At 40.4% G+C, this 24958-nt stretch overlaps 1 protein-coding gene across 20 annotated transcripts in view; it reads right to left on the bottom strand.

The window, feature by feature from the left end:
- PPIP5K2 (diphosphoinositol pentakisphosphate kinase 2) overlaps positions 1 to 24958 on the bottom strand; it is an 89252-nt gene that overhangs the window by 42016 nt on the left and 22278 nt on the right. For 19 of the 20 annotated variants that reach the window (XR_010588814.1, XR_010588815.1, XM_065550254.1 and 16 more), the window contains 12 exons: positions 22873 to 23027; positions 21792 to 21893; positions 18996 to 19157; positions 14916 to 15037; positions 9188 to 9289; positions 8533 to 8619; positions 7013 to 7088; positions 6810 to 6919; positions 4718 to 4803; positions 3878 to 4003; positions 3643 to 3764; positions 2207 to 2389 (listed from right to left, as the gene is read on the bottom strand). Coding sequence is in view for 18 of the 20 variants with exons in the window: in XM_065550254.1 (XP_065406326.1) it covers positions 2207 to 2389; positions 3643 to 3764; positions 3878 to 4003; positions 4718 to 4803; positions 6810 to 6919; positions 7013 to 7088; positions 8533 to 8619; positions 9188 to 9289; positions 14916 to 15037; positions 18996 to 19157; positions 21792 to 21893; positions 22873 to 23027 (1433 nt within the window). In the remaining 2 variants the exon portion in view is untranslated. Of the gene's footprint in view, positions 1 to 2206; positions 2390 to 3642; positions 3765 to 3877; positions 4004 to 4717; positions 4804 to 6809; positions 6920 to 7012; positions 7089 to 8532; positions 8620 to 9187; positions 9290 to 14915; positions 15038 to 18995; positions 19158 to 21791; positions 21894 to 22701; positions 22794 to 22872; positions 23028 to 24958 lie in introns of those variants that run through there. The other variant, XM_065550268.1, reaches the window with a different exon arrangement.

Genomic DNA, 24958 nt, shown 5'->3' with positions numbered 1-24958 from the left:
GTCATGATTAATCGCAGTTTTAATAACACTGTTAGCACTGTAAAAAAAAATAGTATTTTTCAATTCACCTCATATAAGTACTGTAGTGCAATCTCTATTGTGAAAGTGCAACTTACAAATGAAGAATTTTTTTTATACCTAACTGCACTCAAAACCATAATAATGTAAAACTTTAGAGCCTACAAGTTGAAGCATGAAGGGGCATATGAATGTTTAGCATACCTGGCACACAAATACCTTGCAACTCTGGCTACAACAGTGCCATGCAAATGCCTGTTCTCACTTTCAGGTGACACTGTAAATGAGAAGCAGGCAGCAGTATCTCCCATACATGTAAACAAACTTGTTTGTCTTAGCAATTGGCTAAATGAGAAGTAGGACTCAGTGGACTGCTTTAAGGTGAACTGAAATACTATTTCTTTTGTTTATCTTTTTCTACAGTGCAAATATTTGTAATAAAAATAATAATATAAAGTGAGAACTGTACACTTTGTATTCTGTGTTACTGAAATCAATATATTTGAAAATGTAGAAAAACATCCAAAATATTTATAAGAAATTTAAATTGCTATTGTAGTATTGTTTAACAATGCATTTAAAACTGTGATTAATTGCAACTATATTTTTTAATCTAGTTAATTTGTTTTGCGTTAATCACTAAAGTTAACTGCGATTAATTAACAACCCTAATAAAAACTAATTACTTTTAACCAAATATTAGGATCAAGACAAAATTTTATTTATTTTGCTTCATAGAAAACTAATCCTAGTAACTGTCTTGTAGGAAGATAAGCCTACATTGAGCCCAAGTGAACTCTGGTCTTAAACTGAGCTTGATATTAGCAAGAGCAATAGGCCCAAAGTATATGACTAAACAGAATTAAATTATGAAAAAGAAGCATTGTTTGTGTTAAATTTGTAGTGACCGTTGAAACCACAGTGTTATTTTATTTCAGATTTGGGTTGAGGTAACCATGTTTTCTTTAAGTGCCCATCCAGTGCTCAGTGTTTGTCTAATAAACTGTTGTTGACTAAAACAGAATATTTCATTTAAATAAATTAATATATACAGTATTTCAGCATTTTAATTTAGTCATAAATTTTTGTTTTTCCCCATTTAGAAATATCATAATGCGAGAACTTGCTCCACAATTTCAAATCCCATGGTCAATACCTTTGGAAGCTGAAGATATCCCTATTGTGCCAACCACATCTGGAACAATGTAAGAGAAAAGTATCTTTAGCTGAATTGTGCAAAGTCCTTACATAACCTTTCTGTGAATTTTCTCTTCTCCCAAGGTATATCAGCTTCAGCTAAGAACATTTGTTTTGTGTGATGAAAACAAGAAGTGAATTGCAATTGATGTTCCAGCAATCGAAGTTTTTTATCCCTAGTCAAGCTGAGTATAGAACAGCAGAGTTTCAAGTGCAGTCTGTTCTAAAAATAGCTTGCTTTATTGCTAATCAATATTCTAGTGTCAATTTAACACACATTTTTCATAAACATTCTCTTTTACTAAATAAACCTCAAAAAGGATTTGTTTCAAAAACTATTTAAAATAGATATTCTGTAGTTAGCTAAGTTTTAAAACCAGTATTTATAGTAAATTACATTCTTGCATCATTTTCAGATAACTATGTTCTTGCATATCCTACAATCATTTCAATACTAATATGGGCACCAGGTGCAATAAATAATTGGTTATATATGGTTTGTTTACAAAGAAATACTTAGTCCTGAATTTGGGAAGAAATATGGCAAAAGAAGGAAAGAAGATAACTTTGAAAAGGGAGACCAACCATTAAGTTTGTCTACACCATGCAAAAGCGTAGGGTACAGACCTAAAATGGCCTTCTCTGGCTTTAGCTAAGGTCTTATAACCAGCAATGACATCACTTGTTTATTATAGTGTATAAAAAGGCAAGGATTTTAGGGATTTCTTCGTCAGAGCTTTTCCTAACCCTTCTGGAGTCATGCCATGATGGGAAGGTATCTCCCAAGCAAGATCCTGTTGTGAATATTTGACCAATGTGTGTAACTGTATGGTTGCTAGGATATAAAATGTGTATATGCTTGTATTGGTATTTTGGATATAACCAACAGCAAGTGGACCTTGAACTAATAAAGGAATGCTTGTGTGAAAACTGAGTCGTGGTAAACTTTAATAAACTTATGTTGGAAATAATTTCTCTAATATCTTCTAACCTTTTCATAGTCTTCAGGCATAAATTCTCTATCCCTCTGGAGTATTTCATGGAGCCTTGCTTTAACACGATGCTGGCAGCTGCTTAAAGAGTCACTGTCACTGTCCAACAGACCATTCATATTAGCACTTTTCACCATCTGGACAAGAATAGGAGTGAGCTCTCCTTCTAAAGCCAGTAATCCCTGGAAAGAACAGTACAGTTATTCAGAAATGAACAAAGATAAAAATGTAGTAATGCATCTATTTCTAAACCAAGATGTTAATGTAAACTCTACATTATACTGTTCAAATAACTTGCCAGTGTCTCAAATGTTGTGATTACCAAAATTCACTCACTCAATGAAATCTTTATGTAACAGCTTACTGTATGTGCGCTCTCACATAAGTTTAGGATACCTGATATAAACCTCTTCTTGGAGAGGGGAATAAGCAATCAAACTTCTGCTACAAGGGGAATGAGTGGAAAACTTAAGCAGGTACAGAGCTTCTGGGCTGTGATCAGAGGGCTGGGAAGTTTGTCTGATATGAAGACAGGTAAAGTATTGTGAAAGTTTGGTCAAAAAAGCTTATAATTCTACATGGAAGTTCTGAAGATTGCATTTTTCACAGATTGTGTCTAAAAGTTCACATTGTTCAGGGCTATGGAACAGTTTTTTAAAAATTTTACATCACCACCCTAGAATTTTTACAGCACAACAAAATTACTATATGCATAATTGAACAGCATAATGATTAAGAGCATTTCTTTTGTCAGTTCGCCACCATATCTCACCAGTTAGTAATTATTTTGAGATCAACTAAATGTTAAGATGTTTCTGCTCTAACAATCTTACAAAAGGATATTACTGTAGTAAAAATGTTTATACCATCTTGTAATATCTTATATTAAAAAGAAAATGAAATTATGTTATATTGATTTTACATCTCTGGTGGTATCAAAGCACAAAAGCAATCCAGTCCTCTATGTGTAATTTGCTGTCAGCTGCATGTCACCTATGTAAAGTGAACTTAAGACCTCAGTTCAGTTCCTAAAAGATGTCTATTTCACCCATCATGCCCACAATTTGTCATAGTTTGTTGGAACTTTTAGATAAATAATTAACTGGACATGGAGACTAAAATATCCTTTTCACCCTCAAAAGTGGTCTATTGGAAAGGATTGATGCACACTGCTACGGCTACATAAATAAAAACTTGTACTGCAGCTTCCCATGCTGTATGTCTTCTGATGCTTGGAAGGCTTCAAATGCAAGAGATGTCAATTTGGATCTCCTTTCATGAGCACTAAATGCACTCTAATAAAAAGAAAAGTTGAATTTTTTTTACATAGGCTGCAATAAAACCCTGCATTTCCCCTAACTTGCTAGAGAACACAGACAAGATTCTTGTTGAGAGTTTCAGGTTTCTTTGTTGAAAATACAATTTCACACAGTACCTTTGCAAAAGCTGCTGCAGTCATCTGAACTCGTCCCTCATCAGAAGCATAGATTTTCAGATCATGTCGATAAGTACTATGTAATCTAAGCAAACCACATCCAGGAAATCCAGCATAATCTCCTACCAAACAAACAGATATTCTTCTTCAGAGACTCTTTGTATATGTGTGCATGTATTTTATTTTTATGTATATTTAAAAGACTAATTTATACCATATAGTACAAGAAAATTACCTTGTCCACCTGGGTACATGCATCTGAAAGCTCTCCCTAGCTCCTCTGCCTGGACCCTGCCTGCAGGGGTCAGTTCTCCTCCCCATTTCAGAACCAGAAGTAGGGATGGTTCATCTCTTCTGCTATCTAATTATATGCAGACAGATCACTTAAAATAGTGTACCAACAAATGCAAATGTTTATTTAATGACTATTAAAGAATTATCATTAAATTAATATTAAAGTGATACTGGAAGTGATACATTGAGGTTTATGTGCTTCAGGAAAGTGACTTCAGCGTTTGAGTCTCTTGTTATTCTAATAGAGAAATACCCGTCTAGTTCAGTGAAAGCTAACACTTAACTCTGAAGATACCCACAGTTTAGGTACTTTTAAAACAACTGAAACTCGTATTACAGTGAAAACAAAGTAAGTGAAAATAAGCACAAAATAATCAGCAGTCAGGAAATTCACAGGTATTGGATTATAAATACCTAGGCGTTATTGTATGTTTTAGCCTTTTTTGTATGAAAGGAATAAGAGTACTAGGAGATGTACAGAAAACCTAATTTTTTCTAGAGGACATCATCTTTGGTGAACAGTTTATAAAATTTATTCCCTCCATATTTTTGTTACCTAGGAAGCAATATTAAAATGCAAAGTATATCTTAACCTTACTAATAGAAACTCAGCAGCTTAGAAATTGCTAATCACAGTATATCATCACAAAACAAAACGTTGCTGAATACTTGGCTAGAATACAAGTCCTTGTTTTATTTAAAACCACATTAAACAATTAGCCCCCTACTTATATTAAGTTCTACATACTATGTAAGAGAGTATGTATTGGTTATACTATACCTTCTTCTTCACTAGAAGTTTTCTGGCAGCCATGAGGGAGATAGGTTAACTGGACTTTGCGATTTATGCCAGAAAAATGCCCATACCTAAAGTGAGGGGAAAAATAAACTGACAGATTTTCCAATATATATTCAATACTATCATACCCCTCTATCAATTAGGGACATCATAATTCTTTGAATCTTACTAACCTGCCCATTTTTGCTGATTTGTCAAATTAAATAAAATATTGAATGAATACTTAAATGGTCATCACCATGTAGCAGCTGCTATATTAAATACTGTCCACTGCTTCTTTTCATCACATTGCCCAAGAAACTTCATGTCTCTCTCACCAGAAATAAACACTCCCATCCATCCACACTCTCCAGCTGCATGATTAATTTCTTCCACTTTGGTACCATACATCCTTATGGCTATCAGTATCCAGATCTGATCTGTCACATACTGATAGCCACTATTTGTTATCCAATGAAGCCCCAAAATGGGATTCATAACACTTCCAAGTGTAACAAGCTTTTATCACAATATATTATAGAGCAAGTTAACTATCTAGAAACAATTATTACTATCTAGTTAATATTTAATATCAATTTCAGCACTAACTGTTAGTTGGACACTGCCATACCTTAAATACATAATGAGATACTAAAAATTATTTAAAGTTTAAAATGAGTTTTCGTACTATGTGTGGGTTACTGAGAACAAGATCTTTCATTCAATTACAACAACTCTTTTTTTGAACTCTCTGTAATACAGGGAGTATTCACACCACAAATTACCATTTGTATTACAGTAGTGCCTACACATGCCAACTGAGGTTAGGACTCTATTGTGTAAGACACTGTACAAACACATAACAAGAGTCAGACACTGCCCCCAAAAGATTATACCGTATATACTCGTTCATAAGCCAAATTTTTTTAGTAAAAAAGGGAAGCTCCAGAGACGGGGAGGGGAGGGTCGGCTTATGAACATGTATAGAGAGGAAGAGGTGGGACACAGCCCCTCCCGCCAACAGAGGGAGCAAGGAGACTCAGCACAGCCAGCAAAGACAGAAGGGAAGAGGCGGGGCCAGAGTCTCTCCACTTCTGTCCACGCTGCTCTTCCCCCAGCCTCCAAAGCAGCTGCAGCTCCAGGGCTGGCAGGCTGCAGCCATGCCGCTCGGCCCCACCCCCCAGAGCAGGTTGTGGCCGCACCGCCGGGGCATCGGAGCACGCTGCGGTCACGCCACCCAGCCCAGCCCGCTGGAACATGCTGCAGCTGCGCCGCCTGGTCTGGCCCACCAGAGCAGGCTGCGGCCGTGCTACCCAGCTTGCCGGAGCAGCTCCAGCCAGGTCAGAGACATCCTCCACTGGCCCTCCCCAGATAAGATGGGAAGGGATGGGATGGGGAGAGTGTGGGGGTCCCGGGCTAGGGGTGGGGTCATGTGGGGGGTGGTCAAAGAGGTTACTCCCCTGACTCCCAGCCTTTCCCCCGCAAAAAATTTTCCCACCAATTGCTGTCCCGGCCCATCAGGGTAAGCAGCTGGTGCGCCGGGACACTTTGTTTACTTAGGTTTAACTCCATGCCTGTGGACGCTCGAGGTAAACAAACCATCTCAGACCACCAGCGGCTTATCCTGATGGCCCGAGAGCCAAAGTTATGGCCCGGGACCACTGAATTATAGGGTTGGCTTATGAACGGGTTATAAAAAATTTCCGTTTTTACTTATCCATCTTGCGGGGGGGGGGGTCGGCTTATAAACGAACCGACTTATGATCAAGTATATACGGTAATTTATATAGACAACATGGATAACAGGATAAGGCAAAGGAAGTATTTTCCCCCATCATACAGATGAGGAACAGGTTAGATTAAGTGATTTGTACACAAGGTCACACAAGAAGTAAAACCAGACCTCTTCACTACCAGTGCAATGTCTTAATCACAAAACCATCCTTCCTCTAAATATATTCAAAAATTCAGATTAGTATTGTTATACATTATATTGTCAGTTGATAAATTAACGTAAGGGAATTAGTTTTGAAAGCTAATGAAATCAAAACAGTTATGCCAGTTCGGGTGTGAGGATTAAAAATTAGATCCTTACATCTCCAAAACAGTCTTCAGCTGCTCAAGTTTTGCTTTGCTTTCTTCAATTTCAGAGTCATTGTTTTGCCCAAGTTCTAGTAAGAGCTGTCTTGCTATATCAAGCACCTCCTAAAAAAACAAAAACGAAACCACTATATATAACAAGGAATTCTATTATTCATCAATTATAGAACCAAAAAAAGAAAATCAAGATAGACTTGCCTGTAACTGTTTTGGTTTCTTCAGTTTTAGTTTTCCTGACTTATATCCATCACATTTTTCGAAGAGATCAAAAAATCTTTAGGAGAAAACATACAGATTAAAAGGATATCTAATAAATAGGATAGCTAATACACTTTAAGGCAACAGGAAGATTTTCAATTAAAGCAAAATGAAGAGCTGGGACTAACCTCCCTCATCAATCCCCAATTTGAACACCGCAGAATAATGAGAAAGTTTGTTCTGATATGAACCTCTCTGTTCTATGAGGTCTCATCCCACTAGCACATGCCTTAAACACAACTGCAAAATAAGAAAGCTTTTTCTGTTAGCTTACTAAGACTGAAAAAATACAGGTACTACACAAAAGATATGAAGAATCCTGAGTAAACAGACATATCTCTTCAAAATTTAACAAAAAACCCAATACAACATTATTAGTTATAAACTACTAAACATATGGCTCTGCAGACTTACAGCAAATCTTTCACTTAAAATCTGAGCACAGAATCTAGCCCTCAAATGATATTTTTACTACTGTAACACCTAATCATAGATAAAGGTCCCACTGTGTTAGGTACTGTACAAATGCATAACAAAGAGGGTCCCTTAGCCTCCCAAAATGCTTACACTTCAAGTATAAGGCAAGAGAAAAAAGGTATCAAGAAACAACTCGGTAAGCAATAGTTTATGAAGGCCTTAAAAGCAGAGACTAGTAGTTTGCAATTGATGCAATGGCAAAGGGAGAGCCAGAAAAAGAGCAGAAATTAAGGGGAGATGCAGTCAAAGCAATGAGCCAGGAAAATGATCTTTGCAGCAGCAGTAGACAAACTGCATTGTCAAGGCTGGAGAGGAGATTACAGTTGCTGGAGATGTGAGATGATTGAGGCCTGGGCAAGTGAATTAGCTATGTAGATAGAGATGAAGGGATGCACCTTAGAGATGTTATGCAGGAAGAAGTATTAAGATTTAAATGTTGTTTGTGCATATGCATGTGCAATTCCCACTGAATTGAACCCGCATATCCAAGGCAAGAATTTTGCCTTAAATACCAAACTTAATTTGTCTCTACACTTACGGCAGTGCGTAACAAACAAACTCTGCATGCCCAGCTAGTATAGGGATACATAGCAGTGCAAATGGTGAGGCACTGCTTAGGCTAGTAGAATGCCCGACATACCCGAACCCTAGGGTATATATCCTACTTGGCTCTCTACTCGCCCATGCCGTGCATCCCACATCTACAATACTATTTCTAGCAGTGCAGTGTCCCACTGCTGGAGCTTTTCACCACTGCAATGAAAGACTCCAGAAATAGGGAAAGGTTCTGGCAGGGTGGAGGCAGCAGGAAGAAAGGCTCCAGTAATGAGCCTTTCCCCATTGAAGCCTTTCACTGCTAGGTGTAGCTACACACTGCACTGAATGTGGATGCAGCCTGCCTCTCACTGCAGTGGGTGGCTCATGTACCCTACACACTACTGCACGTGTAAATAAGGTTTGTCTTTACCCAAATTCAGACTTACTTCTGATGTTTAACTTCCATTTTCATTTTTTGTTTTGGTGTACGGTCCCCATGACGTATTACAGCTATAACACATCTCAACTCCATCCTGAAATTTTAAAAAAGTCAAGTTACATTTCCCAGTTCTATACACCACTCATGGTTTTTATATTATTAAATGTGTGAGTCAGACAGACAATTATTTAGTCGACAAAAACATACTTGACTAAGTATTGAAATGATTGTAGGATATGCAAGAACATAGTTATCTGAAAATGATGCAAGAATGTAATTTACTATAAATACTGGTTTTAAAACTTAGCTAACTACAGAATATCTATTTTAAATAGTTTTTGAAACAAATCCTTTTTGAGGTTTATTTAGTAAAAGAGAATGTTTATGAAAAATGTGTGTTAAATTGACACTAGAATATTGATTAGCAATAAAGCAAGCTATTTTTAGAACAGACTGCACTTGAAAATCTGCTGTTCTATACTCAGCTTGACTAGGGATAAAAAACTTCGATTGCTGGAACATCAGTTGCAATTCACTTCTTGTTTTCATCACACAAAACAAATGTTCTTAGCTGAAGCTGATACACCTTGGGAGAAGAGAAAATTCACAGAAAGGTTATGTAAGGACTTTGCACAATTCAGCTAAAGATACTTTTCTCTTACATTGTTCCAGATGTGGTTGGCACAATAGGGATATCTTCAGCTTCCAAAGGTATTGACCATGGGATTTGAAATTGTGGAGCAAGTTCTCGCATTATGATATTTCTAAATGGGGAAAAACAAAAATTTATGACTAAATTAAAATGCTGAAATACTGTATATATTAATTTATTTAAATGAAATATTCTGTTTTAGTCAACAACAGTTTATTAGACAAACACTGAGCACTGGATGGGCACTTACAGATGTATTTTTATTTTTCAAATATTTAAGTACTATTATGTTGAACTACTGAAGTCTGGTCACAATAGCTACAAAGAAGACAATCTAACATTATCTGTAAAATGTAGGTATAATAAGTTCTTTTAAGAGCTTCCTGTGATCTACTCTAGTAAGAGTCATGTTAAAATACACCAATTTGAATATATCACTGTTCATACAGGTTTTAATCTGGAGAACTTTAAAGGATGGTGTAATGTATCTTAGGGTATGTCTACACTACGGGATTAATCCGAATTTACAGAATTCGAATTTTGGAAACAGGTTGTATAAAGTCGAATGTATGCGGCCATAATAAGCACATTAATTCGGCGGTGTGCATCCATGTACCGGGGCTAGCATCGATTTCTGGAGCATTGCACTGTGGGTAGTTATCCCATAGATATCCCATAGTTCCCGCAGTCTCCCCCGCCCATTGGAATTCTGGGTTGAGATCCCAGTGCCTGATGGTGCAAAAAACATTGTCGCAGGTAGTTCTGGGTACAGCCTCACCCCTCCCTCCATGAAAGCAACGGCAGACAACCGTTTCGCGCCTTTTTTCCTGGGTGAACACTGCAGACGCCATACCACGGCAAGCATGGAGCCCGCTCAGCTCAAGACAGCAGTCATGAACATTGTAAACACCTCGCGCATTATCGTGCAGTTTATGCTGAGCCAGGACCAGAAAAATGAGGCAAGGAGGAGGCGGCAACGGCAGCGCAGCGACAAGAGTGATGAGGACATGGACACGGACACAGAATTCTCTCAAACTGCGGGCCCCGGCGCTTTGGAGATCATGTTGTTGATGGGGCAGGTTCTATCCGTGGAACGCCGATTCTGGGCCCGGGAAACAAGCACAGAATGGTGGGACCGCATAGTGTTGCAGGTGTGGGATGATTCCCAGTGGCTGCGAAATTTTCGCATGCGTAAGGGCACTTTCATGGAACTTTGTGACTTGCTTTCCCCTGCCCTGAAGCGCAAGAATACCAAGATGAGAGCAGCCCTTACAGTTGAGAAGTGAGTGGCGATAGCCCTGTGGAAGCTTGCAATGCCAGATAGCTACCGGTCAGTCAGGAATCAATTTGGAGTGGGCAAATCTACTGTGGGGGCTGCTGTCATGCAAGTAGCCAAAGCAATCACTGAGCTGCTGCTACCAAAGGTAGTGACACTGGGAAATGTGCAGGTCATAGTGGATGGCTTTGCTGCAATGGGATTCCCTAACTGTGGTGGGGCGATAGATGGAACCCATATCCCTATCTTGGCACCGGAGCACCAGGGTACCCAGTACATAAACTGCAAGGGGTACTTTTCCATGGTGCTGCAAGCACTGGTGGATCACAAGGGAGCTTTCACCAACATCAACGTGGGCTGGCCGGGAAGGGTTCATGACGCTCGCGTCTTCAGGAACACTACTCTGTTTAAACCACTGCAGCAAGGGACTTATTTCCCGGACCAGAAAATAACCGTTGGGGATGTTGAAATGCCTATAGTTATCCTTGGGGACCCAACCTACCCCTTAATGCCATGGCTCATGAAACCATATATAGGCAGCCTGGACAGTAGTCAGGAGCTGTTTAACTACAGGCTGAGCAAGTGCCGAATGGTGGTAGAATGTGCATTTGGCCGTTTAAAAGGTTGCTGGCGCACGTTACTGACATGCTCAGACCTCAGCCAAACCAATATCACCATTGTTATTGCTGCTTGCTGTGTGCTCCACAATCTCTGTGAAAGTAAGGGGGAGACCTTTATGGCGGGGTGGGAGGCTGAGGCAAATCGCCTGGCTGCTGATTACGCGCAGCCAGACACCAGGGTGATTAGAAGAGCACACCAGTTTCATGACTGGCCGGGCTACCGTCTGAAAGTTCTGTTTGTTTCTCCTTGATGAAAACCTGCCCCCCTTTATTGACTCATTCTCTGTAAGCAACCCACCCTCCCCCTTTGATCACAGCTTGCTTTCAAAGGAAATAAAGTCACTATCATTTAAAAATCATGTATTCTTTATTAATTGATAATAAAAAGAGGGAGAGAACTGACAAGGTAGCCCGGGTGGGGTTTGGGAGGACGCTCGGAGGGAAGGAAAAGGCCACTAAAAAAAAGTTAAAATAATGACAGCCTTTTGCTTGGGCTGTCCACTGGGGTGGAATGGGAGGGTGCACGGAGCCTCTCCCCCGCGTTCTTACACGTCTGGGTGAGGAGGCTATGGAACATGGTGAGGGGGGAGGGTGGTTATACAGGGGCTGCAGCGGCAGTCTGCGATCCTGCTGCCATTCCTGAAGCTCCACCAGATGCCGGAGCATGTCTGTTTGCTCACGCAGCAGCCCCAGCATTGCATCCTGCCTCTTTTCATCTTCCTGCCGCCACCTCTCATCTCGAGCTTCTCTCCTCTCCTCACTTTGGTCCCTCCTGTCCTCACGTTCACTGGCATCTTTCCTGTACTTTGATACCATGTGCTTCCGCTCATTCAGATGAGCTCTTTCATTGTGGGTAGATTCCATGATTTCCGCGAACATCTCGTCTCGCGTCCTCTTTTTCTGACACCTTATCTGAGATAGCCTTCGGGACGGAGGAGGGAAGCTTGAAAAATTTGCAGCTGCTGGAGGGAGGGAGGGAAAAAAGGGAGAGAAGTATTTAAAAAAGATGCATTTTACAGAACAATGCTTATACTCTTTCACGGTGAACACTATTCACATTACATAGCACATGTGATTTCTGTGCAAGGTCGCATTTCGCATCTTAATATTGAGTGCCTGTAGCTTTGCTGTTAGAGATCACAGATGCAGGTCCGGGCAACAGAATTCGGCTTGCATGCGGCCATGGTAAGCCATTGTCTTTCGCCTTCTGCGCACTCCTTTCCCACATACCAAACAAAGCCCGTTGAGTGCTGCGGTTTTCCTGTTAACCTGCAGCAGCAGAAAACAACCTAACCCCCCAACCCCCAATCCAATTCTCTGGGATGATTGCTTTATCCCTCCCCCCACCGTGTGGCTGGTATCAGGGAAGATCCCTGCTAGCCACACGTGAAAAGCTCAGCACCAATCACCCTCCCCCGCCCCCCGCACTCGGCTTACTACAGGGAAGGATTTCTTTTCAGCTACAGGCAAACAGCCCAGTAGGAAGGGCCACCTCTGTCCCCTTAATTAAATTCCTGTATTTCAACCAGGTTACCATGAATATCACTCTCCTGAGGATTACACAGCGAGATAAAGAACGGATGTTGCTTGAATGCCAGCAAACACCGGGACCATACGCTGCCAGGCTTTGTCAGGCAATGATACCAGATTACTTGCTACTAGCATGGCGTGGTCAAGTGTCCTACCATGGAGGACGGAATAAGGCTGCACTGTCCAGAAACCTTGTGGAAAGGCTTTTGGAGTACCTCCAGGAGAGCTTCATGGAGATGTCCCTGGAGGATTTCCGCTCCATTCCCAGACACGTTAACAGACTTTTCCAGTAGCTGTACTGGCCGCGAATGCATTCCAAGTCCTCAGGGCAAATTAATCATTAAAAAACGCTTGCTTTTAAACCATGTTTTATATTTTAAAAGGAAAACTCACCTGAGGTCCCTTCCATGGGGTCATGGTCTTGGATACTGCCTTGGGAGGGTACTTCACTCAGGCTGAGAAAAAGATCCTGGCTGTTGGGGAAAACGGAGTGCTGTGTGCTCTCCGCAAGCTCGTCCTCCTCTTCCTCGTTTGCAGAATCCTCAGGTGTGGCTTAAATTACCCCCACCTCGGAATCCACGGTCAGAGGTGTGGTAGTGGTGGCTGCCCCCACTAGAATTGCATGCAGCTCAGCATAGAAGCGGCATGTCTGTGGCTCTGACCCGGAGCAACCGTTGCCTCCTTTGTTTTTTGATAGGCTTGTCTGAGCTCCTTAACTTTCACGCAGCACTGATCTGAATCCCTATTGTGGCCTCTCTCCATCATGCCCTTGGAGATTTTTTCAAAAGTTTTGGCATTTCGTCTTTTCGAACGTAGTTCGGCTAGCACTGAATCCTCTCCCCATATAGCGATCAGATCCAGTACCTCCCGTACAGTCCATGCTGGTGCTCTTTTTCAATTATCGGACTACGTGGTTACCTGTGCTCTCCACGCTGGGCAAACAGGAAATAAAATTCAAAAGTTCGCAGGGCTTTTCCTGTCTACCTGGCCAGTGCATCCGAGTTCAGATTGCTGTCCAGAGCGGTCACAATGGTGCACTGTGGGTTAGCTCCCGGAGGTCAATACTGTCGAATTGCGGTCACACTAACCCTAATTCAAAATGGCAGTATCGATTTCAGCACTACTCCCCTAGTCGGGGAGGAGTACAGAAATCGATTTTAAGAGCCCTTTCGAAATAAATGGCTTTGTTGTGTGGACGGGTGCAGGGCTAATTCGATTTAACGCTGATAAATTCGAATTAAACTCATAGTGTAGACCAGGCCTTAGATACTTAACTCAATCTATGAACAATGATTCCTAGACTTCCCAAACTTAGTGCAAGTCTGCTGTTGATTTAGCTCTGCTGTAACAATGCTATTTTTAATATAAGGAAAAAATGTAGATGAAAGCTCTTTGCACCATGATAGGAATCTAGACTAAGTTGACTGCGTAAAACTGGAGAAGTGCACTTGAATCTTCAGAATTCCTGCCACTAAATCTAAGCAACAAGACTGTTATTATCTAACAGGAATTATTTCCCTCCTTTCAGCTCAGGTGATTCAGTGTAATATGGTCTTTTTGCACTACACCACTAGTATAATCTTGTTGTAAAGACAGTTTAACTGGCCAACACAGAATCACCCTAGTTTATGGGTGACAAATCAGTGGCATGGTAGCAGAGAAAAGGGGGCATGGTTGAAGGAAGGGAAGGCACAGTCAGGATCCTTCTATATCACACCAATCTTGGTCTAAATTTTCAGCCCTTTGGGCTGTTGTAGCCAATATGAATTACAGTAGTCTGATGACTGCCTCAACACAATGTGGGCAGCAACAGCCAGGCCCAAAGCCGCACCCGGACAAGGGCAGTGCAAAGCTGTGCTTTCAACCAATCTCTGTACAGCACACCTTAACTTGCACTTTTTATCTGGGTTAGTTAATCCATTAAACAAATTTAACAAGTTGGCATATTTCTTTATTTTTCTGTCTAACAAAGATGTTCTCAGATTGATTTTGAATTCTGCAATAGTCACTTTTCTAAGGCATAGGGGAATGAACATGAAAAGAAAAAAAATAAACAAACTTTTATAAATTTATTTTTGATTTCTAGTTATTCTAGATGATGCTTGCTTTAAAAGCAAAGGCTTTTCCTGCTTTAAAGAAAAAAACTATCCAGAAGATTCCTTGAACTTGTTTCAACCCTCGAGTAAAAGGAGCCCTCAAAAAAAATGTTTAAGACAGAAATACTTTGGAAACTGGATGAAAACTTCCATAGCAAAGAAATGATTGCATGAACATATAAACCAATCATATAATATCAATTAATGAATTCTTACCCAAGTATCTTCGCACAATCATCATAGTATTTCATGGAGTTCTTCACAAAACTGAAGCCATTGACGTCACAGACATAGGATTGTCCATTAGCACGCAACAAGTCAAAGCCACAAACTGTTTGCTGTTAAGAATAAATAGTGAAAAGCACAGTTTCCATTTCAGTCAAGGGTCTCGTGTTTCCAGACCTGCATGTTAAGTATGGTTCTGATCTGAAAAGGCAACACAAAAATGGCATTGTGGGTTCTATATTTATTGTTCTTCAGTGACTCCATATTAAATTTGTTCAGTTTATACACAATGTTTTCCTAATTACTTGCCTTACATCCCAACCTGAGTTCTTAACTTCTCACACATCACTAGCAACATGAATTCTGCATGCCAAATTCTGCTTTCCGTTACACTTGTGCATCCACATTATCTTCAGAACTCCCACTGTCCATAGAATTTGGACTGCAGAATCCTCTTTTCTGGTAGCGGTAAGAGTTAAGGAGAGAGAGAGAAACACATACACACACCATCTTCTTATCTCTCAGAATTACCAAAAAATATGCTATTTATAAACTTGATGCACTAATGCCATTTTAACAGTCACTTTTCAGATTATTATTATTTGTTATTTGTATTACTATAGGAGCCCTAGTCATGGACCAGGAACCACTGTGCTAGGTTCTTTACAAACACAGAACAAAAGACAGTTCCTTCCCAAAGATAGTGTGAGAGTAGAACCACATGCCTGAAACTGGTGGGAATGTACTGAATATGGCTCAGCTGTGCCTCCGCTGTCACCACTAGTGCTATCACAGCTACACTGTTGTTATACTTGTGCTAGCTTACTGAGAGCTAGCCTGAGTATGCGTACATGAGGAGGGGAAATCACATCCTAGCTCAAAGTGTAGATGTAAGCCTTAAATAGTTATTAGTAAAGACATTTTGCTCCTTTCCCAGATTATTTCAAATTAGTTTTCAAATACAAAAACTATACATTTTATTTGGGACTCTTGGTTCTGACATCACTGAAGACTTTACAGCTTAATATATTCTAGCACTGGGACTAGTGCTGGCACCAGTTAGGAGTCACACCTATGTGATTAACTGCAACTGCATCACTAAAGGCCCATTGTTCCCAACAAAACATATATTTAAGATTATGCAAGCTGAATGCAAACAGATTTGTTTAATACAAAAAAATCAGCCTTTACAAATTAAACTGAGTGAATGTAAGCTAGCATGCACACATGCAAAACAGGAGAGAAAAATATGCATGTCGCATTAATCTACAGTTGTATATTTTATGTATGAGTTTTCTGAATTCAGATCTCTCTATTTGTCCACAATGGCAGTAGTAGGCATCTTTCAGTCTCGAGAGACCATGGGAATCCACCCCTGAGAGGTAAAAAATGTACTCTGTTTTATGGCAGCCGCGGCTGTGGCTGAAGAGACATATTCGAGAGAGAATCTCTGCTGCATCTGTCACATTTAAAGGTGATGTTTCGACCCTTTGGGCTCTGCCTTCTGCAAGCTCTTCTCCTCTGCTAAGCTGGACTGCTTCCCCTCATAACTCAGGAGACCTTTGTTTAGCTCTTGTTTCCAAAGGCTGCGGTCTTGAGTGTGATCTTTCCAGTTGTCCACATCCATGTCCATTTCTTTGAGGTCTCACTTGCACACATATTTGAAACACAATTTTGGGTGTCCTTTGGGTCTTTTTCCAGATGCCAATTCGCTGTAGACTATGTCCTTTGGGATGCGCCCATCATTCATTCAGCACACATGCCCAAGCCAGCAGAGGCATCTCTGGTTGAGCAGCGTTTGCATGCTGGGTATGCTAGCCCGCTTGAGCACCTCAGTGTTGGTGACTCTGTCCTTCCAGGAGATGCCAAAGGTTTGATGAAGGCAACGCATATGAAAGTTGTTGAGCCTCTTTTCCTGATGAGAGTATAAGGTCAACATCTCGCTCCCATAAAAAAGTGTGCTGATAACACATGCACAATACATACAGATCTTTGTGTGTTCTGTCAGTTTGTTGTTTTGCCATACCCTCTTTCTTTAGTCTAGACATTGTGGCGGCTTTTCCAATGTGGATGTTGAGTTCCATTTCAAGTGAAAGGTTGACTGCAATATTGGACCCCAGGTATGTGAACTTGTTTACCACTTCAAGTTCATAGTTGTTGATCTTGATGGAGGGTGCTTTCTCGACTCCTTGGCACATTATGTTCATTCTTTTTAGGCTTACGGTAAGCCCAAAGTCTTGGCAGGCTTTGGAAAAACCATTCGTAAGGTTTTGGAGATGGACTTCTGTGTGGGCTGTCATTGCTGCGTCATCAGCAAAGAGGAGGTGTTGGATAAGGGCCTCTCAAGTCTTGGTTTTAGATCTGAGTCTTGCAAGATTGAACAGCTTCCCATCAGATCTTGAGTGCAAGTAGATTCCCTTAGTTGAGGAACCAAAAGCGTGTTTCAGTAGCAAGGAGAAGACCCACCCCAAACAGAGTTGGGGCAAGTACACAACCTTGCTTAACTCTGTTACGCATCTGGAAAGCCTCAGAAACTGAGTTGTTGTACTGAACTGTGCCATATGTGTTTTCATGGAAAGATCAAATCATGCTTGAGAACTTGGGGGGGGGGGGGGGGGGACATTCAATCTTTTCTAGAAGCGTAAATAGTCTACTTCTACTGACAAGGTCAAAAGCCTTTGTGAGATCGACAAAGGCTGCTGTGACAAACTTCCTCCTTGGTGGATTCTGCGCTTTCTGGCAGATTTGCTCGCCTCAGAGGTTTTTGTCAGTCCTCAGTTTGGCTCCTTTTGTTAGTGGCACAAACCTGCCGTTCACACAGCTAACCTCATCACTGGCCAGCATGGAGAAAAGGAGGAGAACAATCCCCCGCAGTCTCTGCTGGCCCACCTAATGGGTCGGGGGACAGGCCAGAGACCTTCCCCTCTGGTGGGACCCACAGTCTAGACCAACTTCTCTTATATCAAATAGGGAATTGAGAGGATGGGGGAACCTGGGCCCGCCCTCTACTCCGGGTTCCAGCCCAGGGCCCTGTGGATTGTAGCTGTCTTTAATGTCTCCTGTAACAGCTGCGTGACAGCTACAACTCCCTGGAGCTACTTCCCCATGGCCTCTTCCCAACACCTTCTTTGTCCTCACCACTGGACCTGCCTCCTGATGTCTGATAACGCTTGTACTTCTCAGTCTTCCAGCAGTACGCCTACTCACTCTCAACTTCTTGCGCACCTCTTGCTCCCAGCTCCTTGCACGCCCCTCACTGACTGCAGTGAGGTCCTTTTTAAACCAGGTGCCCTGATTAGCCTGCCTGTCTTAATGGATTCTAGCAGCTTCTTAATTGGCTCCAAGTGTCCTAATTAGCATGTCTGCCTTAATTGGTTCCAGCAAGTTTCTGATTGTTCTGGAACCGCCCCTGTTACCTTACCCAGGGAAAAGGGACCTGCTTAATCTGAGGCTAATATATCTGCCTTCTATCACTCTCTTGTAGCCATCTGGCCTGATCCTGTCACACTATGTAAACGGGCATTTTTTGTTCTCTTTTTTGTTTGTTTTGTTTGTAGTTGTCTCAGCGATAGTAGACCTTTCAGCTGTGAAGCCGCACTGTGATTCAGGACAGATTTTGTCTGCAATGGTCTGCAAGTCTATTCAGGACAACTATTCAGGCTTTTCCCATAATGCTAAGAAGGGAAATGCCACGATAGTTGTTACAGTCACTCCTGTCACCCTTGTTTTTATAGAGAGTGATGATGTTGGCGTCTCATTTCTTGTGGTACTTTGCCCTCTTTCCAGCACAGGCAGAGCAACTCATGAAGACATTGCAGTAGAATAGGTTTTCCGCATTTTATCACCTCTGACAGTATGCAATAAGAATATTAAAAAACTAATTATTTAAAAACAGGAGAAGTCCACCAGAATTAAAAAAAAAAAAAAAAGAAAATGTGAGTGTAATTTTTTTTTCCATCCCAGGAGATTTCTAACAATAATACCTCTGTTTATGAGCACTGACTAACAGAATTTTCACATAGTAAACAATTAGTACTACACATTTTATCAGCTAGTAAGTGGTCTGTTTACCTTAAATGCAAGGCACACTTTCCAAGCAATCAACTTCTCTCGTGCATTCAGGATGACTGGATATCTCACTTCTTTTCCTTCACTGTCTCGTTCTACCTTGCCATCCAAAGCTGGGGACTTCCTAGCTTCAGCATGTGCATAGTCTGGACCTACTGTGTACACCTTTATTTAAAAATTAGAAGTTATTAACTTAGCTACACTGAGTTTATGTCAAGTTCAGATCATGTAGCGGCACACACATGTTCAAAAACATTACGGGGGCTTGTCTACACAGAAAATTACTGTGTGGCCACCCACAGGAAAACCTTCAATCTAGAGGACACCAGCAGGTGTAAGTGTTCCCTTATACCTTAATCACACCCTTAACCACAGTTCCCTGTGTGTTCTAAGGGTGCAGGTTTCCGCAGAACCCAGTTTGAAGCTATTAATAGCATCCTGTCATATAGACTCTGCAAATTAGATGATAATGCTCTTAACCAATGATGAGGTAGCTTCTAGGCTCCCTCTTTGCTTTGTTCTCACAGGACATCCAGCCTGATGCATTTTCAGTGACTAATAAAGCAGGAAGGAAGATGGCTAGAGCACTAGTAGTGGAAGTCTTGTGCCAAGGCTAAAAAAAGATATTTATGCTACAATTGATCAAACTCATATGCTGTGGCAGTACAGGAAGCAAGGAATAAGTTCTCTTCCTCCACCATAGGACCTGCAAAGTCTCAGACAGCAGATTTTTTTTTTTTTTGGAGTGGTAAAATGTCTGGTTTTACCGAACTATTTCAGTTTGGGAGCTAGTCCAAATACCTCCTGTTGTGAGGAAATTGCTTGATTTTTTTTGCAGACAAAATTGATCAAATTAGGGATGCTTCTGTGGTGGCAGAATCTGATCTTGAGAGAACAAGGGCCTCGCCTTCTCTTCTAGAATTTCAGCCACTAATACTTGCTGAGGTACTGAGAGAACTTCATACCTGAACCTGTATTTTGAATGTATGTCCTTCCTGGGCGATACGGCCAATGGAAAAGTACTGGGTCTTTTACTTTTGGAGTCTGTTAATGCCTCAGAGCTGGCAGGCTGCCTATTACTTTAAAGGAAGCTGTAGTGTGGCATTTACTGAAGAAGTCATCGCTTGACACTAACAATCTAACTAATTATTGACCAGTATCACATCTTTCCCAGGAGAAGGTTGTGGTGAGACAACTCTCACCGTATCTAGAGGTCTTTGACCTCCTAGGCCCTTGTCACACTACGTAGAGGCGTGGCTTTGGCACAGACTGCAGTGGTCAATAATCTCCTCCTGGATGAAGATCATTTGTCTATACAGGCACTACTACTTCTATTAGCTGCACGTGATACCACTGATCATAGGGAGGTGTTTCTTGTCAGGACTACTCTATCTTCAATAGCTTTGTTCTTTTCTCTCCAAGATGTCAATAGGTAGTTGTGGGCAATTGCTCCTCTTCCCAAAGAATTCTCAGGTATGGCTCCTGCAGGATGCCATTCTGTCACCTGTCCTGTTCACTGTGTCTATGAGGTTGTTAGAAAGCATGAGGCGTGGTGTTTGCAACTTGCTGATGATACCCAACTAACTGTACATCTCCATCACATCTGATGTGATTCAGTAGCTCAGCCAGTGTCTAACTGAGATTAAGAAATGGATGAGGGTGAGCAGAGTTGGGGAAGCAATTGGATGAGATGGTGGAGGTAACATCAGTCCCTCTGACTGCTGGAATACATCCATTAGTTATGAGAGTTTGCAGCTTAGGGTTAATTTTAGAACCCCAGCTTCTGTTTGGTTGTATTACGACACAGGCCGCCTTTTACCATCGGTGTTTGGCTAGGAGGCTCTGACTCAGGCTTTCATAACCTCAAGATTAGCTACTGCAATGTGTTCTATATGAGGCTACACCTTAAAAACATTTGAAGAGTGACAATGGTGAACAATGCAGCAGCTTGCTTACCAAGCAAGGCATCTAACTGGGAGTATACAACATCAGTACTCTGGGATCTGCACTGCACCGTCTTCCTACTGGTCTCCAGGTGGACCTGTTGGTTATGACCCATAAAGTTCTATCTAGCCTGGGAGTAGGCCTACCCGAAAGATTGCCTCTCCACATGCCATACAGTCACAGTTGTGGGCATCCAACGTATCCAAGCAGGATCTCCCCCTCATTATAAGAGGGGGTTCTTGGTAGGGCGTTCGCAGCAAGGGCTCAGAGACTCTGGCACTTGATCCCTCCCATGGTCCAAAATAACATGAATTTGGTGACTTTCCAGGATCTACTCCCCACACAATTAAGGGAAAGAAATTCTGTAGGTGACTGGCTGAGTTCCTGCTGAAATAATTACTTTAACACTGCTGGGATTTTATTTTATTAATAATAATGTGAGGATGCCTAGTCTTTTATAATTATTTTAAATCTAAATTAATAAAAACTAAATATATAAAGCAAATGAACTAAAAAAAAGTATAGATAATGTATTAACAATGTACTTTTAGTGTATTTTCTCCAAAGCAGTGTACATTTATAATTAGTCATAGTTTATTAGTAAATATACTAATACTTCTCAAATGTCTACTAACAACAACTAATAATTTCTAATACTAATTATTCTCAAACTTCATTGCACCATGACCCCCTTCTGACAACAAAAATTATTACACGACCCCCACAAGGGGGGACCAAAGTCTGAGCCTGCCTGAGCCCTGCCACCCCACAAGACACATTTACATCTCAAAAACTGCCAAAGCTCTTGGAGTATTTGACTGTTCTAAATATAAATCAGAATGTGCAGTTTCATACCTTTACATCAGTGCCATCTGTAGGCATGAACTCCTCATAAATGTAGGAGCCCGTTTTTCTCACATTGCTTTCAGGGGAATAAACACTGCTCCTGCTGCCAATCTGAAACAAATATTTTCTATTAAAGCTTTCTTTAAGATAGACCCTTTCACCTCCTTAAATATGCACACTCTCAGAGCTGATTTCTGTCTCTTCTTCCACAATTCCCTCCCCCTCCTGCTTTTGGATAACTAACTAAACATATTCCACAAAGGATGGCTTTATAGATACAAATACATTAAACTATTTAGAGACTTGACTATGAAGTCATATCTATTTAATAGAGGTTGAAAATATTAAATAAAAGTTTCCCAAATGACTGACTACTTCTATACCATAAAATGGTACAATGCTACCTCTGTGCTAATATCCTGCAGCACTACCAGATTAAGGACACAGATTCTGAAATTACACAGTACTACATTTAGGCTATACACAAAGTTACATTATATCCAGCCTCAGTATGTATCCTCACTGCTAATTGCAATGACTTTTTAATTAATAAAAGTTAGTAGGAATGCATTGTCACTAGAAAGAACCTTGTTTTAGTTTTAGTCAACAGATTCAGGTCAACAGATCTCTATAACAGCTTCCGTTCCAACCTGTTTGAGTATTTGAGGTGAAAATTCAACAACCTCCTCAAGAGCAGTTCGTGTATGTTCTCTCATCAGTTTAGTTTAAACCACCAGTATATTAGGCAACTTGTATTCTTGAAAATGAATCCATTCATATGCACCACAAGATGGTGGGCAGAGAAGCAGACCCTGGTTGCAGTGTAGATATCCTAGCAGACCTCCTCTATGTTAAGGAAATTGTCTGCAGGTAGATTATAGACCCTTTCTGCACAACTTCTGTGGTACAAAGGCCATACCTCTGCTAGAGAATTTGGTCTTTTGATTCTGGCTTGTGTAGATTTGCATCTGATTCTCCAAAGGTATTTCAGGGTTTGGTTGGTTTTTTTAAGTCACTATAATAGAACCAAGATTATAGTCATTCAGTACAATAGTTTTTTTAAATACTTTAAATGTGGCAATTTCCTCACCTTTCGAAAAAGTCTCTGGCTTCCACCACCAGCAGATGTTGGATAATAAATGTATACATTGTGGTCCTCGGCACTTACTGGCTTCTCTACAAATGGCTTTTGGAAAACTTCCCCATTCACCTCCACCTGGTCTTCTCCTTCAATCAAATTGCATTCTGGAGAAATGAGCATAAAGTAAAGACATATTATGCAGTAAAGGTATATACAATAAAAGTCACAATTACTCACTTTCCAAAAATTAACAATTTATTAGTTAAGACAAAAAAATATTGAACTATTGAAATTGAATCACCACTTTAAGTTCTTATAAATCATGTTTGGAGCAGTTATTCAAGGAAGGAAGCACTAAGAACAGACCCAGATTTGGCACCAGAACACCTCCCTGGTACAAACTGGGGATGGACCTCTACTCCATCAGTGCTGGGCTGAGCCCTAAAACACTTAACAACCCAGTGAACTATGGTGCACTGGTGCCTGCTCATCACCCTCCACTCCACAACTTAGCATCTCTCTGCCATCCCTATAAGTGCAGGAAGGGAACTCACCTTGTCTCGGGAGTATCTGTGTTTCTTCCCTGTAGGTCACTGGGAAGTACTTTCTCAGTGCAACAGTGATTTACAAGCATTATCTAGGCACAGAGAAAGAACACACCAGCATCTCTACCACCCCTGCTTACTGGATGGATTGATTTAAATCAAAGCAATTTAATTATGAGTTAAATGAGCATACATGAAATTGATCTAAATCACCAATTTTAATCACATTTTGCCTTTGTACTTTATTCTCCTAAAGAAAGGCAGATATTCAATGGTTGGTATAATTTGGTACTTCTTTTTGCTACCCAGAAGGATACACTTTATCTATACATATTTATTTAAGCAATTATATAATTTAACATATATTTATTCAGGTGCTTAATTGATCCATTTATTATGGAAGAAAATGGTGAATGATACATTTCTTATGTACTAGACTATTCATGGTTTGTCATTTGTGGATGGAAACTTGAATTAAATTAAAAATGTATAAAACTAGCATTTTAAAATTAATTGTTAAATAAAACTACCTTAAATGTGCATGATACAGAAGAAGAATGAGTTTTTCAAAACATGTTTTACATTTAAAACTGACTGATCTGTTTAAAAAAAGGATGTATTACCAATAGTTAGTGAACTGAACTGATTGTTTCTGGTCACTATGTCCTTCAAGATTTTAGAACTAATAGATCTCATCCTCTAAACCTCATTTTTATTCATACAGTGGAAGAGAAAAATAAGCTTTCCTACTTTTGTAGCTCCCAATTGGTTTCTCAACTTTTGATTAACTAGTCGCTGAACTCAACTAATTGAATAAACTGAACAAAGAAAATATTCTCTGCGCCTGCAGAAGAGGCTACTGCTATCAAAGACTGGTCTAGCGCGTCAACAAACACTGGTTCCACACGCTTAGCCAGCGACTTCCACCAGTTCACTGGTCTGTCTTTTAAAACTTTGGTGGCAAACATGCATTGCCTGATTTTTTTTATTTAATCTATTTTTGAATAGATTATAGTAAGTTTAGCTCTTAATGTGAGTTATGATTTCAAATTCAATTGAAAATAGTTTTAAAAGAAAAATATTGTATTTTAATAAAAAATGCTATTTAAAAAAAGATTTATTTTTAAATCACTCATCTTTTTTTAATTCAATCTGATTGCCTCAGTCCCTCAATTTCAGGGAGAGAGAGCGAGAGAGCCAGCCTTTATGCTGCAACACCTGCTCATAACAATCCCCAATGACATTACAGAACAGGGAAATGAGCCATCATTGTCACACTGGGCAGAGCCAGCCTTGGTATATCAATGTTTTCTTCACCTTAGCATCTCTCCCCCCAACTCTCTTATTTCAAGAAGATGCATATACTTGTACATAACCTCAAGAAATCATTTTGTTCCATTTCAAATATTGTACTATTTTTATGAATGATCTGTCCCAAAGTGTCTGTTTAATCATCTCAAACCAATCGTGTTCACTGCCATATATTAGATTAGAAACCAACCCTTATATAGAAATTCAAATTTTTGAGATAACTTATATAGCATGCTACA

Source organism: Chrysemys picta, chromosome 6, assembly GCF_011386835.1.
Source record: "Chrysemys picta bellii isolate R12L10 chromosome 6, ASM1138683v2, whole genome shotgun sequence".
Lineage (NCBI taxonomy): Eukaryota > Metazoa > Chordata > Testudines > Emydidae > Chrysemys > Chrysemys picta.
Note: the sequence above shows the minus strand (reverse complement) of the source record. Positions and strands in the feature narration are given on the sequence as shown.